The following is a 16,823-nucleotide window of genomic DNA, read 5'->3' as shown; positions in this document are numbered from 1 at the left end:
AAGGACTAGTCTGATTAGAGACCAGAAAGGGTATCAACATGTGAATATATTAAATCCCTCTTTTTAAAAGAGGAGGTCATGGTGATAGAGGAGGATATACCGTCACAAGAAGGGTGCAAAATTGATCAGGAAGAAGACTTGGATAGAATATTGGTACTTAAAGTTAACAAAGCACTGGGACCAAATGAGATGCATCCTAGACTTTTGAAGGAAACAAGGGTAGAAATTTACGGGGCACTAGCTATCATCTTTTAGTTTTTCCTGGACTTTTGAGGGTTGGTGGGTGCAGAAGACTAGAGAATTGCAAACATTGTGGCTTTCGTTCAAGGAAGCTTGAAAGAATAATGCCAGCAGTTATACACCAATCAGTTTAACTTTTGTGGTGTGGAAGCTTTTAGAAACAATTATTCAGGATAGAATTAATAATCACATGAGAACCGATGGATTGATTAGGAAATTTCTGCATGAATCTTGAAAGAGCAAGTTATGTTTTAATAACTTACTGGAGTTGTTTGAACTGGGAACAGAAATTGTGAGATCCCCTTGTTGCCTTAAGGGGAATGCAAATAGTTCTTTTGCAAGTTTAAAAAATACTAGTTTCTTACAACTGACGAATGTCAAAATTCCACTTTTTTTGCAAAGTCTGGACTGGATTGATTTAGGCCATTTGTATACATACAAATAGATAATTTATGATGATATATTTTTGTAAAAAAACAAACATGCTCAATGAGGGTAATGCTGTTCGTGTTGTATATGGATTTCAGAAGGTTTTTGATAATGTCACACAAAGTTATAGTTTATTGTATAAATAGGACGTAGCAATATGGATACAAAACTGGCTGAGGGATTGGAAATGGAGTAACGGTCAATGAATATTTTTTGGGCTGGAAGAAGATTTTTAGTGGAGATATTCAGGGTTTGAAATTGGGATTATGCGTTTCCAAATATATGCTAATGATCTATTTATTTGATTGCAGATAACAATTTCAAAGTTTGCAGTTGACACAGAAAAAAATGGAGAATTGTAAACTGAGGAGGACAGTGTGGAGTCAAAGGACAAGTTGGTGGAATGAGCAGATAGGTATCAGATGAAGTTTAATGGAGGAAAGTGTGAAGTGATGCCTCTGGTACAACAAAGGTTGAAAGACAGATAAAGTAGGGGATACATTACTAAAGGTGGTGCAGGAGCAGAGGTAGCTGTGTGCACATGTACACAGATCCTTGAAGGTGGTGGAAGAAGGGGAGAGAGCAGTTCATAAAGCATGCAGTATCCTGAGCATCCCTTTGATAGAGGCATAGAGTACAAGGATAAGGAGGTGATGTTGAACTTGTAGGTAAGGCATGTGTTTGACCTCACTTGAGGTATTGTGTACATTTGTAGGTGCCACCTTATAGAAAAGAGTTGAATGCATTAAGGAGGGTGACAAAGCAATTTAAAAGAATGGGTCCTGGAAGGGGAAGCTAAAGTTATGAGTATAGATTGAAGAAGTTGGGAATGTGCTGCTTGGAGAGAAGAAAGCTGAGGGGAGATTTGAGAGAAGTTTTCAAAATCATTAGCAGCAGGATAAAGTAGATAGGTAGAAGCTGTTCCTGCCTGTAAAAGGAACAAGAACAAGAGGAAACAGATTTAAAACAATGTGCAACAGAAGCAAGGCTGATGTGAAAAACATTTTCACTCTGAGTAGTTATGGAATGGCATACATTGCCTGGAAAAGTGGTGGTAGGATGTTCGATCGAGGCATTCAGGAAGACAGTGGAGGATTATTTGATTGGGAAACAATATGCAAAGATAGGGGAGAAGGCAGACGATTGGCTCTCTGTAATGATGCTCGTTTGAGAAATGGGGTGAGCAAGATGGACCAAATGGCGGCCTCCTGCGTTATAATAATTCTGTGCCATCCACACTTAACAGAAATGATTTCCAATGGAGGCTCTGTAGCTGACATCAGCCAAGTGGCCCTCCACTGAATATGGCGATCTTGAATCATGTGCTGTCTGCAAGAAAGTGAATTTTCAAAATATCCTAAAAACAGGCTTGGCATTCTTGAAGTTAATTTTACCTACTAAATTAAAAGGTAAATTAATTACCTGGTGGTTGATGAAAGCCACTTTATGAATCCCTAATTTCTAAATATTAAATGAAAGAGAGGCTGGGGCCAAGTAGTCATCCATGTAATTTAAAAATAAATATCCTCTGGTAAATAAACTTGTTTTCATCATTCGTCTTGGTTCCCATGGATATCTGTCATCTGCGTCTCATTATTAATTTTCCTATTGAGGCTTTCTTTGATGTTATTTATTATGGATGCTGTTTTGTAAACTAATCTAGAATTGGCAACCTGGATCAGTCTGGAAGATATCAGGGTGTGGGTGCTCATCAGTAAGACACACTGGCTGCTGTTCTTTACTCAGGTATTCAGGCTAATTTAAACAGAGATTTTCAAGTAGATCTGTAGATTCCCTCCAACGTGTTAGCGTTACTAATGTTGCTTGAATGTACCCAGAAGGAAGAAATCTTCAATGACTGGCCTCAGTAAGATGCAAATTAATGACTTTAAAAACAGTATCTTCTGAATGATAGAATAAATATTTTTCAACTTTTGATGTTGCATAGATTCAGCCCACCATGTCTACGCTGACAAACCACTATTAAGTTACATGAATCCCATTTACCTGCACTTGGTAAATAGCCTGCTATGCATTTAAGTGCTCATCTAGATGCTGCTTAAATATTGCAAAAGTACCTATCTCCACCACCCTCTCAAACAGTGCATTCCATATTTCTACCATCCTATGGGTGAGGTGTAATGAGGCAGACTTGATTAGGGTGCTGAAGGTGAAGGAATTCCTTTCAGGAATTACTGAAGTCAAGGGGGATCCCAGAGAACTGGAAAATGGCTAACATGACACTCTGTTTAAGGAGGGAGGGAGGCAGAAGACAGGAAATTATAGGCCAGTTGGCCTGACCTTGGCCGTTTGTAAGATTTTAGAGTCTGTTATTAAGGATAAGATTGTGGTGTGCTTGGAAGTGCATCAGACAATAGGATGGCTTTATCAAGGGGAGGGCAAGCCTGACCAATCTGTTAGAATTCTTTGAGGAGTTAACAAGAAAGTTAGACAAAACAGAGCCAGTGGATGTGATGACTTCGGATTTCCAGGAGGTTGCTAACTAAGATAGGAGCCCATGGTGTTAGGGGCAAGGTGCTGCCGTGGATAGAGGATAAGCTGATTGGCAGAGTGTAGGGATAAAGAGATCTTTTTCAGGATGGCAGCTGGTGACTAGTTGAGTTCCACAGGGGTTAGTGTTGAGACCAAAAATATGCACCTTAACAATCTGTGCGAAGGAACTGAAAGCATTGTTGCTAATTTTGCAGATGACACAAAGATTGGAGGAGGGACAGATAATGTTGAGGAAGTGAGGAGGTTACAGAATGACTTGGATATGCTTGGTGAATGGACAAAGTGGCAGTAGGAATATAATGTGGAAATGTGAGAGGTTCTGCATTTTGGTAGGAAGAATAGAGGCGTAGACTATTTTCTAAATGGGAAAAGCTTCAGAAATCTGAAGCACAAAGAGACTCGGGAGCCCTAGTACAGGATTCTCTTAACCTGTAAGTAGCATTAAGTTGGTGTTTAGGAAGACAAATGAAAGGTTTGTTTCAAGAGGGCGAGAATTTAAGAGAAAATGAGTAGTGCTGGCGCTATATAAGGCTCTGGTCAGACCACATTTGGAATATTGTAAGCAGTTTTAGGACCTGTATCTAAAGAAAGATGTAATGTGATTCAAATCTCTGTTTTTATATATCAAAGTACCTGTGATATTGTACTGAGCTATCTCACTCAGTTTCCATTTCTTTTAGCAGTGAGAGGACAATGGATCTGGTGCTTGAAATGTGCAATACAAATGCAATCCACTGGTGTGGCATTTCAGGAAGACAGCTAGGAAAATTGAGTCCAAATTCTTCTCTTCATCTTGCACTCAAGCTATTGGCCTCCATGCAAGGTTTACAGGTAAGACTTAGAAAGATTGTCAGAGAATGGGAACTTAGTAAGTGCAATAATCTTGACAAATTTGCTTTCTATGTTGCTCCAAATCTAGCTAACAGCTGTATCTAGCTCCCTGGCAATAGTCTTAGAGTATTTGTGCCTACAGTGCTATATTCTACCTTCCCTACATTTGAGCTTATGCAAAATACTGCCCAGTTCCTAAAATACCAGTCGATCTGTGAGTCACTGGCCTGCTTTACCTCCTGGTCAAAGAGCATCTCAATTTTAAATTTCCTCACCCTTGTTTCAAAGTCCCTTCATGCTCCTCCCTATTTCTGTAATCTCCTTCAGCCCCCCAACCTTACAAGATATCTTCAAAGTTTGTGAGAAGATTTGTAGCTCGGGTGCTCGTAGTTGTGGTTGTGTTCGCCGAGCTGGGAATTTGTGTTGCAGACATTTCGTCCCCTGTCAAGGTGACATCCTCAGTGCTCGGGAGCCTCCTGTGAAGCGCTTCTGTGATGTTTCCTCTGGCAATTATAGTGGTTTGTCTCTGCCGCTTCCGGTTGTCAGTTCCAGCTGTCCGCTGCAGTGGCCGGTATGTTGGGTCCAGGTCGATGTGCTTATCGATTGAATCTGTGGATGAGTGCCATGCCTCTAGGAATTCCCTGGCTTGTCCTATAATAGTAGTGTTATAGTAGTAATATAATAGGCAACATTGCACCCCCCTACAACTCTGAGTAAAGAAACTACCTCTGACATCTGTCCTATATCTATCACCCCTCAATTTAAAGCTATGCCCTCATGTGCTAACCATCACCATCCAAGAAAAAAGAGGCTCTCACTGTCCACCCTATCTAACCCTCTCATCATCTTGCATGTCTCTATTAAGTCATCTCTCAACCTTCATCTCTCTAACGAAACCAGCCTCCAGTCTCTCAGCCTTTCTTCATAAGACCTTCCATACCAGGCAACATCCTAGTAAATCTGCTTTGAACCCTTTCCAAAACTTCCACATCCTTCCTGCAATGTAGTGACCAGAGCTGTACATAATACTCCCAAATAAGGCCGCACCAGAATTTTGTACAGCTGTAGCATGACTACAAAGTTCTGAAACTCGATCCCTCTACTAATAAAAGCTAACACACCGTATGCCTTTTTAACAATTATGGCTTATTGGATCGATTTCACTATATGATGTCAACAACGCACATTACTGAATCAAAATCATAAGCATATTTCAAATGAAGACTTTTTAAAAAGTTGATTATTGTTATTCATAATCTACAAAACTGTTTGCAAAATTTGTTATGCCATTTTATACAGAATCTATTATTTTCTGCATTGACTAAAAATATTACATTGCAATGTTCTTTTAATTTTGAAATTATTTCTTTTACTAGTTTTGATGAATGTAAGCTTATTAAAATCTGTAATTCTGAGGGTGTTGGGAGTTCTTAATATTAATAAATGCAACCCCTAGGAGTTGTGTGGAATTAGAATGGAAAAACACTGACAGAAGATATTTTTAATAGAGTTTTTTTTAACTGTTAAATAATTTTCAAAGTAGATAGGAATATGTGTAAAATGTGTTTGTGAGAGAGAGAGAGAGAGAGAGAGAGACTGCATTTTCGAGGCTGTGACTAGGGATTTTCAAAACACCATGTTTAATATTCTTCAACACAGGGAATAGCAAGACAGCTCCCAAGCATCATTCCCAAGTTCAAGCACATAGGCACTTCTGTTTTGGATTTAAGCTTTTTGAATGATGTTTGTTACTTACAAAAAGCTCCCAGTTGTTTGGCTTCTGAGTTGGTGGTTCCCCCAAGTTCACGTTTCCCTTGTCCAGTTTGTTACAGCAAATGGTGGGAAAGCAAATCTTAGCAGGACGTATACACTTAATGGTAAGATCCTAGGGAGTATTGCTGAACAAAGAGACCTTGGAGTGCAGTTTCACAGCTCCTTGGAGTGGAGGCGCAGATAGGTAGGATAGTGAAGAAGGCGTTTGATATGCTTTCCTTTATTGGTCAGAGTATTGAGTACAGGAGTTGGGAGGGCATGGTGTGGCTGTACAGGACATTGGTTAGGCCACTGTTGGAATATTGCATGCAGTTCTGGTCTCCTTCCTATCGGAAAGATGTTGTGAAACATGAAAGGGTTCAGAAAAGATTTACAAGGATGTTGCCAGGGTTGGAGGATTTTAGCTATAGGGAGAGGCTGAACAGGCTGGGGCTGTTTTCCCTGGACCGTCGGAGGCTGAGGGGTGACCTTATAGAGGTTTACAAAATTAGGAGGGGCATGGATAAGATAAATAGACAAAGTCTTTTCCCTGTGGTCGGGGAGTCCAGAACTAGAGGGCATAGGTTCAGGGTGAGAGGGGAAAGATATAAAAGAGACCTAAGGGGCAGCTTTTTCACACAGAGGGTGGTACGTGTATGGAATGAGCTGCCAGAGGATGTGGTGGAGGCATTTGGATGGGTATATGATTAGGAAGGGTTTGGAGGGATATGGGCCGGGTGATAGCAGGTGGAGAAAGTGAGGTCTGCAGATGCTGGAGATCAAAGTTGAAACTTTATTGCTGGAACAGCACAGCAGGTCAGGCAGCATCCAGGGAACAGGAGATTCGACGTTTCGGGCACAGGCCCTTCTTCAGGAATGCTCATTCCTGAAGAAGGGCCTGTGCCCGAAACGTCGAATCTCCTGTTCCCTGGATGCTGCCTGACCTGCTGTGCTGTTCCAGCAATAAAGATAGCAGGTGGGACTAGATTGGGTTGGGATATCTGGGCGGGCATGGATCGGTTGGACCGAAGGGTCTGGTTCCGTGCTGTACATCTGACTCTATGACTGTAAGTGAGGGAAATGGTGTTCTCATCGTAAGGACCCACTTATAGTTATATAGCCTCTTTCACAATCTCAGAACATTCCCAAGTGTTTTATAGTCAATGAGTTACCTTAAAAATGTAGTCAATGCTGTAACATGAAAATGTTTTGCACACAATGAAACTCCTGCAAACAGCAGTTTTCCACTAACTGGACAATTATTGGGCAAGACACCAAGGATAACTACCTTGTTCTTTGAAATAGTTCCATGGAATCGTTCAAGTCCACCTGAGTGCAAACAGAGGCTTGCTTAAATGATGAGTGGCACCCCGAACAGGGCAAGGTGTTCAGCTCTGGAATGTTTGTCTGTGTTTGCGCTCAATTCTGTGGCTTGGACTTGAACTCGTTACGTCCTCTCTGAGGCAAGAGTGCTTTTCACCCTTGGCTGAGAGCAGAAACGAGCACCTTTTTTTTAATTCACGAAACTGTGCACCAGTTGCGATGCAGAATCACAGTGTGGTAACTATGAATATGTTGCATCTGTCCCTTTGTTTGACTTTTGCATCCTGTTTAACTGCTCATGAGCTTCATTGTCAGAGAAAAGTTGGTTATTTTAATGAAAAATACACATTTTGTTTGAGGAGCCAGGATACTTATGTATTACTTTTATCTGTCACATGTAAACAATGTTAGACATTTCAAAGCAATTTCTGTTATGTTTGCAACCAAATGAAAACACTGCCATTAAATTTGTATTAACTTTGTAAATACCATTTGAGATGTTCTGGTTACATTATACTTCCTCCAACTTGTAATTTTGTTCAATTCTCTTTTCAGAGTATTTCAGGATTGCGATTGATGGACACATTTTTAAAAAGAACTTATGAGTATGATGACATTGCACAAGTGTGCGTGGTCTTTTCACACCTGAAACCAGAAAGCTAGAAGTATCTTCTAGTAGTGGTGTTGCCTTCCTGTGGTTAGCTGTGGACCGGTGGTTTTGTTTTAACGCTGTGACCTGCTTTTTCATTCGTGAACAACTACCACCACATTCATATAAACCAAAATGTTTGAAGATTTTATAATTTTAAAAAGTCTGCTGATGCTACCCTGAAAATTGTTAACTCTGGAGATTGAATGGATTGATGCACTGCCCTTCATGCCTCTGGAACCTACTTTGTAATCCAATATATTGATGAAATGGTGGTTTCTGTGTTTACTGGCTGTATAGTTCTTGCATGAATTAAATTTGCATTGACAGTCTCAATTTACTTTATATGGGATGTAAATCCATAAAATAACATTTCTATTTGCACTAAATTGGTGATCTTATTGAGCAAGACCAAGTGTGTGGGAATGGAAAACTGTCACACGAATGCAGGAATTCAGTGTATTCATGAAGCATATTGTGGAGGTACAGTGGAGAGAGCTTTACTTTGCATCTGATCATGCAAAACCTGGCAGTGCTTCAAGTTGCCTGAGATAGGAAATGGTGCATTCCCTTGCACCGAGTGATGGTCATACTGATTAATACAAGATCAACAAGGCAGTTTTTATAAAATAAATATCTGTTCAAAATTGCTTTTAATTTCATGCATATGTAATAAAGCTTTAAATTTACAAAAATATTCTCCAATGTACATAGCTTCACGCTGTGCTTCTCAGTTGAAGTAGTGATATGTGGCAACTGCCTACACCTATTTTATGTTGGGAGCATGTAGACATTGAGTAGGTGGAAACAAAATATGCAATATTTGTTGGGCTGGTGGTTAAAGCAGTTGAAAAGCTGTGCACTGGTTCACAAAATTCCAGAAATGTTACAGTGCAGAAGGAAGTTATTCAGCCCATCAAGTCTATACTGGTTGTCTTGAGTATTTTAACCTCGTGCCAATCTCCTGTCTTTTCTGAGTAGCCCTGCACATTGTCTCTTTTCCTGCCCGGTTCCTTTTTCATCACAAGTATCCCTTTGCAGAAAGCAGTGACAGAAATGGATTAAGGAGTGTTTTAACTTCACTTCTATTTTTAAGATCAATAGTTATTGGAATCTGTGGTTAAGGACTGAGCTTTGAATTGACTGGCGAGTACCAGTATGGGTTTGTAAAGGATAGTGAATGTGTAAATATGGTGGACTGTCACTTTAATTAACAGTCCAGTCACTTGATTCTGACTATGTCATTGGCCATTTTGGGTGGAGGAACAGCTTAGTCTAAACTTGCCTACAGTATGAACATCTGTAAAACATTTAGTAAAGCTCTTGTTAACACGTCAGCCTGCTGGTCCTTGGAACATAACAGAAGAAGCTGATAATAAAGATAGTTGTTTTGAGAACCCCTGGGTCAGTCCACTGATTTATATTAAAAATTTTATGGTCCTCATGACATATCTTTTGAGGTGCTTCAATAAAAAAAATTAAAACATTCTGCATTGAGGAGGTACAGTCAGCTGGGTGGGAGGACATTTGCCCCCCAGGAAAAAGGTGTACAGTGCAGAAGCTTCAAAAACAGCATTGGAAATAGCAATCTCATTGAAACCAGCAACCATGGAAGTTTGAGCATGAGAGCTCACAAAATGGCAGCTAGGAGACAAGCACCAACACAAACTCCAAGCTACCATTTGTGTTGGAAAACAAGTCAGATAGCAAATTGTTAGTTTAAAGCTTGTATGCAGAAACTGTGGCAAAAAGGGACACATTGAATAAGTGTTTGCAGAAGAAACATGAACAACATACAACAAAAATACAGAAACTGAAGAGTAGGAAAAAAAAAACTACATAGCACAAAAAGGGCATGAGAAAAGCCCAGACTCAGTAATCTCCTTAACCCTGACACTGGGTAGGCAACACACACTTGGACTCCCACTTACTGCTGCAGAGAACACCATCTTTATATTTATTATACTGTCCCTTACCATGATGACATTCCAATTTCTTGCCACCACAATGGTTCTCTGTACCATGATAGTGTTGTCAATTCAATCATAGGCCCCACTCTCATCCGCAAAGCTTACAAGAACGTTGCAACTGCTTGACAAAAGGGGCTGAGTTTCCTCAAATGTAACCCCAGGATCCCCACATCTGTATTCACATCCTTTCCCTGATCACAGACCAGTTTTGAATTATGTAATTTGAATGGTGTGACCACACTGTGAAGCATAGTGTTCAGGTAACCTTCCCCACTGATCTACAATTTCTGCAACTCAAACTCCTCTTAATTCAGTTCTGACATTCCTCAAACTGCAAATTTTTTTTTTAAAAGAATACATTCGCTCTGGATCAGACTGGTGGCCAGCCTCTTCCATATGTTGCAGCAACAGAAACATCACTGAGCCTGTCATCACTGTTGTTTTGAATCAATTTATAAATTAATTATTCTAAATTCCCTGTTCTTTTCCTTTTATTGTAAAATTGTGTTTTTTAAATCACCAGTATGAAGATTAAATTCAACCAGCTTTTTAAAAGAAAAACAATGGTGACGTAAACATGAGTACCGTATTTTTATTACAAAGACTAGAAATATTCACCTACCCTACTCATCAATTAGTTGCTTTCTCTACTGTGATGTGATGTCACTCCACTGCTGATCAGCCTGTTGATCCACACGCTTTCCTTATTTCTCTGAAGAGTTTACCTGAGTCTGCAGTAAACTTTAGTTAAACACCCCCTTTGCACCGAATTGCTACTTTGAACCGTATTTCTAACAGTACTCTCATTTGGCCTTCATGTCACTCTGCTGAAGTCTCCTCCACACTACATTTAAAACAATATTATGAAGCATCTTCACAATAATATAAGTTGTAAATATCTTGTAGAAAGTGAATGTCAAATGTGGTTTGATAGATTTGGTGGGAATACTTTATGTCATTGTCAGCCCGCAGCACTTTAAGGCTATTCTTGGGTTACTTTTCCTATTCAGTGCTGAGGCCTACATTAGCAGCTGTGCTTTGATTCCTTCTGTTGTTAGCAAATATTAACAAGGCATGAGTGGTCAGGGATTCACCAGCAATACTTCACCACATACATCATCTTGACATAAAAGTGTTAAAACATTATGTCAGATACCAGTGCAAGCAACCCACATGATGGCTGTACCAGGATTGTTAATTATGTAAATATGATTGGTGAATATAGCAGGTCAATGATGTCTCCACCAAAAGGATTTCCCTCAGAAGGTTCCTGAGGAAGAGAGCAGAATTTTATTGCATGAGAAGCAGTGAATGGATTATGAATAACATGCTTTAATATAGATGATGGTAAGAATATTGGTTAGATATTGAATCTCTTTACAAAACTACATCAGCAAAAATAAAGGAATGAATTGGATGTGTAATTATTGATGACTACATAAAATGCTTCAATTTATCTGAAGAGTTTTGAATTAAATTGATTACATTATGACAGAAGCAAAGCTATAATGGTAGAAATAATTATCATGCTAATCAACTTACAAAATTGATTGAGTTTTCTTCCCAGCTTCTGGGATGTGGGGGTGAACAGCAGTAACTCTTGCAACAGTCCTGAGATTTCTTTTTGACTAATTAGGGAGAGGTTCTTCAATTTCTAATTTCCATGTACATTCCTAAATCCTGTTAATTACATAAAATACAGATTTTGGACTAATTTAACCTTTATTCAGTCTACTACGGTTGGTTAGTTGTATTGTTGCCATAAACTTTCTCGTAAAGAAACCCAACAACTTATTGTAGCCTAGGCACACAATGTTTCCTGCTTAAGAATATACAGGAGCATATGATGGATACATTTGATATTTTTTGCTTCTTAGTGTTGTACTGTGGTAAAATGCTGATAGTTAAACCTGTACTATGGGTGCCTATTCTCACATTACATAAGATTTTGAATTTCAGCTCATCAATGTGACTTTGCTCATACCAATTGCCTTCACTCAGCAAAACCAACAAGGTCCAAGCAGTAAAATTAAGGTCAGTTTTTAAAAACCCATTTATTTTTTCTACATTCTTTCATGGAATGTGGGTATCACCGACAAGGCCAGCAACTGCTATTCATCCCTGATTGCCCTTGATCTGCCATTTAGTTAAGAGTCAACCATGTTGTTTTTGGGTCTGGAATCACATGTAGGCCAGACCAGGTAAAGACATTAGCGAAATCAATGGATTTTTATAACAATCAATTATGGTTTTACAATCATCATTACTGATACTAGGAAGCTACTGACCAGTTAATATATCTCATTTCAAGAAAATACTAGAATCGATTATTAAAGAGGTTATAGCAAGGCACTTGGAAAATCTCAATGTAATCAGGCAGTGTCAATATAGTTTGTAAAAGGGATATCATATTTGACCAATTTATTAGAATCCATTGAGGAAGTAAGCAAATGAATAAAGGGGAACCTGTACATTTGGTCTGTTTGGATCTTCGGGCATTGAACAAGTTCCACAACAAAAGTTACTACACATGGTTATTGTTAGCTTATTATTCCTCTCTCCATGCAACCAGGAGGCAGTAAGCAAGCATAAATGGGTGAGCAACATGTGAAGGTGGGTGGGATTCGTGGGAGGGAGTGGTTATTTGGGTTCGTATGTTGGAGTTTAGAAGAATAAGAGCTGATCTATTGAAACATAGGATCCTGACGGCACTGACATTGTGGAGGCCGATAGGATGTTTTCCCTTATGGCAGAGACAAGAGCTAGGTGCCACAGTTTAGAAACAAGAAGTTGTCCTTTTAAGACAGATAAGAAGGATTTTATTTTCAAAGACACATGAGTCTGTGGAGTTGTTTTGCATAAACAACTGTGGAGGCAAGGCTAGATAGATTCTTGACTAACAAGGTAGTAAAAGGATATCGGGTACACAGAATTGTGGCGTTAAGACCTGTTCTAGTGAAGTAACAATGTAGAAACGCTTCCTTAAGAAATATCTCAATCATTTACAGCAAAGTAAAAGCAGAAAGGATGCATTTCTCTTTACTGTTGTGCTGGAGCATGTTACCACCTATACAGTAATTAATGAGCATGAAGGACAATGCATACTTCAATTAATTACTGTATCACCCAGGAAATTAGGTATTCAAACAATGGAAGTTGGGATGTGTAGTTATAATGAAAAATGATCTGTTGCAACACAAGATATTCATAGTGTCTATATAGGCATTCTGGCACAGTTTACATTAAATATTTTAGTGAGCAAAATTAGGGTGCATGGTATTGGGGGCAAAGTACTGACTTGGATTGAAAATTGGTTGGCTGACAGGAAACAAAGAGTAGTGATAAACGGCTCCCTTTCGGAATGGTAGGCAGTGACCAGTGGGGTACCACAGGGATCAGTGCTGGGACTGCAGCTTCTATATCATTAATATATATTAATGATATAGAAGATGGTATTAATAATAACATTAGCAAATTTGCTGATGATAAAAGCTGGGTGACGGTGAAATGTGAGGAGGATGTTAGGAGATTACAGGGTGACCTGGACAGGTTAGGTGAGTGGACAGATGCAGTTTAATGTGGATAAATGTATGGTTATCCACTTTGGTGCCAACAACAGGAAGGCAGATTACTACCTAAATGGAGTCAAGTTAGATAAAGGGGCAGTACAAAGAGATCTGGGTGTTTTTGTACACCAGTCAATGAAGGCAAGCATGCAGGTACAGCAGGTAGTGAAGAAAGCTAATAGTATGCTGGCCTTCATAACAAGAGGGATTGAGTATAGAAGCAAAGACATTCTTCTGCAGCTGTACAGAGCCCTGGTGAGACTCCACCTGGAATATTGTGTGCCGTTCTGGTCTCCAAATTTGAGGAAAAACATTCTGGCTATTGAGGGAGTGCAGCGTAGGTTCACGAGGTCAATTCCTGGAATGGTGGGACTATGTTATGTTGAAAGATTGGAACGACTGGACTTGTATACCCTTGAGTTTAGAAGACTGAGAGGGGATCTGATTGGACACTCTGGAAGCAGGAAACATGTTTCCACTGATGGGCGAGTCCCGAACCAGAGGACACAGCTTAAAAATAAGGGGTAGGCCATAGAGGTGAGGAGAAACTTCTTCACCCAGAGAGTGGTGGGTGTGTGGAATGCTCTGCCCCAGAAGGCAGTGGAGGCACAGTCTCTGATTCATTTAAGAAAGAGTTGGATAGAGCTCTCAAAGATAGTGGAATCAAGGGTTATGGAGATAAGGCAGGAACAGGATACTGATTGGGGATGATCAGCCATGATCATAATGAATGGTGGTGCAGGCTTGAAGGGCAGAATGGCCGACTCCTGCACTTATTGTCTAATGCAGGCTTCACATCTAAATGTAGGTTTGGTATACTTTAAAAATTTGGTATTGCTGCAATATTCTTAGTCAATTAAATACTAGACATGAAACAGGAGAGATATATCTGTAATCTAAACTCCAATTGTGACTTACTACAGTTACAATGTTCAAATTAAAGACAGGGTTTCCCATTAAGTTTCAGTTCTTGACATTCTGCAGAATTTTAAGTTTTATAAGTAGCTGCCAATTCTTAGTTTGATATGTTTAGAGTTTTTATTTTGCATTGCAAGATAAAATATTATTGATTGTTATAAAACATAATTAAACAGCATTATCCCATAAATATTGCAACTGTAAAGATAAAAGGCAATAAATGATTGGACTAACAACTAAATTGTCACACATTGATCTTGTTAAAGATGGGGAGACAATCATTCAATTTTTATTAGCAAATATTTAAATCATGAAGACAGATTTGCATTATACATTTACTTTAAAAACTGGAGCAAATCTCACTCTAAGTTCACAGCCTTTTCAAAGGGCATTAAATAACTGCTTGAAAAAAAAAAGAGTATCATTAAAACATAGATGGTTAACAGGCAAGTGGAATTAGACTATGTGGCTTGTGAAGAAAAGCACCATTAAAATCTTAATGGAATAGATTATGTTTCTGATTTACAGCATTTTTTTTACACTTCTAATCTTTTATTTCACCTTATTAAAAACAATTTAAGATCCAATAATAGATAGTTAGTAAAATAAAGAGAGTATGGCTGATTAGGGACCAAAATGGGAATTGCACGTTGAGGTTAAGGGTATGGTCAAGGTACTAAATAAGTACTTTGCATCTGTCTTTACGAAAGATGTTGCTGCTGGAATTATGTTGAAAAAGGAGGTAGATAAGATACAGGATGGTGCTGCTGACTTGCTGCCCTTCAATTGACCAACAGCCCTGGGTGGTTAGACAGCCATCTTTAAAAGGCTAGCAGTCTCATCGAATGACTTGGCTTGACTCCCATGAAATGTGTTTGTGTCTCAAAAAGAGTAAGGCAGCTTTCTGGCCCGCCACTGGCACCCATAATATAGGCCCATATAAGTGTCTTTAACTTTACTTACACATCTTCAGAATAAAATACAGCATTGACAGTTACAAAGCTAACTGAATAATAGAAAACATTGGTGGTGTCTTTTTTTAATTCAGAGAATGGTATACAGTGGGATTCCCCAGGGATCAATATTAGGACCATTACAAGTCTTGATGTATATTAATGATCTGAACTTGGGTGTATAGGGCACAATCTCAAAATTTGCAGATACCAAATTTATGCAAGTATTATGGTATGTCAGGAAGAGGATAACAGGCTTCAGAAGGATACGGGCTAGAACTGTGTTCCCCAACACCCTGATGGACTTGCGGTAGATTAAACATTGCAGAAAAGTGCTAAGAGATATTTTGGTAGAAATAAAGGGAAATGGCAATACAAATTAATGGCTGAAATTCTAATGAGAGTGCAACAGCAGAGGGATGTGAGGCATATTGTTCAATAAGGCAATATAGAATCCTCAGCTTTATAAACAGAAATAGAATACAAAAGCAAGAAAGTAATGGAGAACCTCTGTACAACGCTGGTTTGGCTTCAACTGGAGTATTGTGTACAAATGAATTGTCAGAGGAAGTGGTAGATGAAGAACGGTTACAACATTTAAAAGATATTTGGACAGGTACATGAATCGGAAAGGGCGAGGGGGATATGGGCCAAACGCAGGCATATGGGACTAGTTTGGTTTGGGAAACTTGGTTGGCATAGACGAGTTGGACTTAAGAGTCTGTTCCATACTGTACAACTCTATTGACTCTATGTAAAGGCATTGATGAGAGGGCAAAAATGATTTAAAGAAACATCAAAAATAGTAATAAGCCAACCAACATCTTGAGACTACTCCGTCATTCAATATGATCATGGCTGCTCATCCAACTCCGTACCCTTTTCCCATTTGGTACCCTTATACTTTGATCCCTTCAGCCCTAAGAACTATATCTAACTCCTTGAAGCCATTCAATATTTTGGCCTCAACCGCTTTCTATGGCAGAGTGTTCCACAAGTTTAATAGTCTCTCAGTGAAGAAATTTCTCCTCATCTCAGTCCTAAATAGCATAGTGTACTCTTAAATTGTGACCTATGGGTTCTGAACTCACTGGTCATTGGAAATATTCATCTTGTGTTTACCATATTTAGTCCTTTTGCACTAGTGAACAGCTGCAATTCTGTAGAAGGTGCAACAACAAAATGTAATTGCTTCTGCAGATGAGAAACTTCAATCACATGAGCAAGTTCTGCGAGGTAGGACTGTTCTCCTCAGAGGGTTAACAGGTTATAGAATAGGTGTGATCAAGATCATGAGGGGTCTGGGTAGAATAGATAGGGACAGCGTCTATTGGTGGAAGAAAAAGAATGAAAGGACACAGATTTAAAGTGGTTGGCATATTAATCAGAGGTGATGTGAGGATAGACTTTTTCGTGCAATGAGGAATGTCCCAAGTGCATGGTGAAAGCAGATTCAATCTTGGCTTTCAAAAGGAAATTGGAAAATTATTCATAGAGGAAATAATTTATAAAACTCTGAAGAAAAAGACAGGACAGTAGGTTTTGCTGAAATATTCTTGCAGAGGGCTGACACATACACGACCTGCCAAATTAGCCTCCTGTGTTGTAACCATTTTATGATTCATTCTATAACTTCCTTTTTTTGAGGAACAGGTAGAGGATGTGAAGGAATATGGTG

General features: G+C 39.1%; 1 protein-coding gene across 6 annotated transcripts in view; it reads left to right on the top strand.

The window, feature by feature from the left end:
• The window catches only part of trappc13 (trafficking protein particle complex subunit 13), a 70,607-nt gene extending 62,537 nt beyond the window's left edge, over positions 1-8,070 (top strand). For 4 of the 6 annotated variants that reach the window (XM_043689656.2, XM_043689638.2, XM_043689684.2 and 1 more), the window contains 2 exons: positions 3,864-4,014; positions 7,645-8,070. In XM_043689656.2, the coding sequence (XP_043545591.2) occupies positions 3,864-4,014; positions 7,645-7,752 (259 nt within the window). In that variant the 3' untranslated portion in view covers positions 7,753-8,070. The remainder of the gene's footprint in view (positions 1-3,863; positions 4,015-7,644) is intronic. The other 2 variants (XM_043689664.2, XM_043689646.2) reach the window with 1 other exon arrangement.
• The last annotated feature ends 8,753 nt before the right edge of the window (positions 8,071-16,823 follow it).

This window comes from Chiloscyllium plagiosum, unplaced genomic scaffold, assembly GCF_037043375.1.
Source record: "Chiloscyllium plagiosum isolate Xiang-an unplaced genomic scaffold, Cpla_swu_hap1 HiC_scaffold_1, whole genome shotgun sequence".
Lineage (NCBI taxonomy): Eukaryota > Metazoa > Chordata > Chondrichthyes > Orectolobiformes > Hemiscylliidae > Chiloscyllium > Chiloscyllium plagiosum.
Note: the sequence above shows the minus strand (reverse complement) of the source record. Positions and strands in the feature narration are given on the sequence as shown.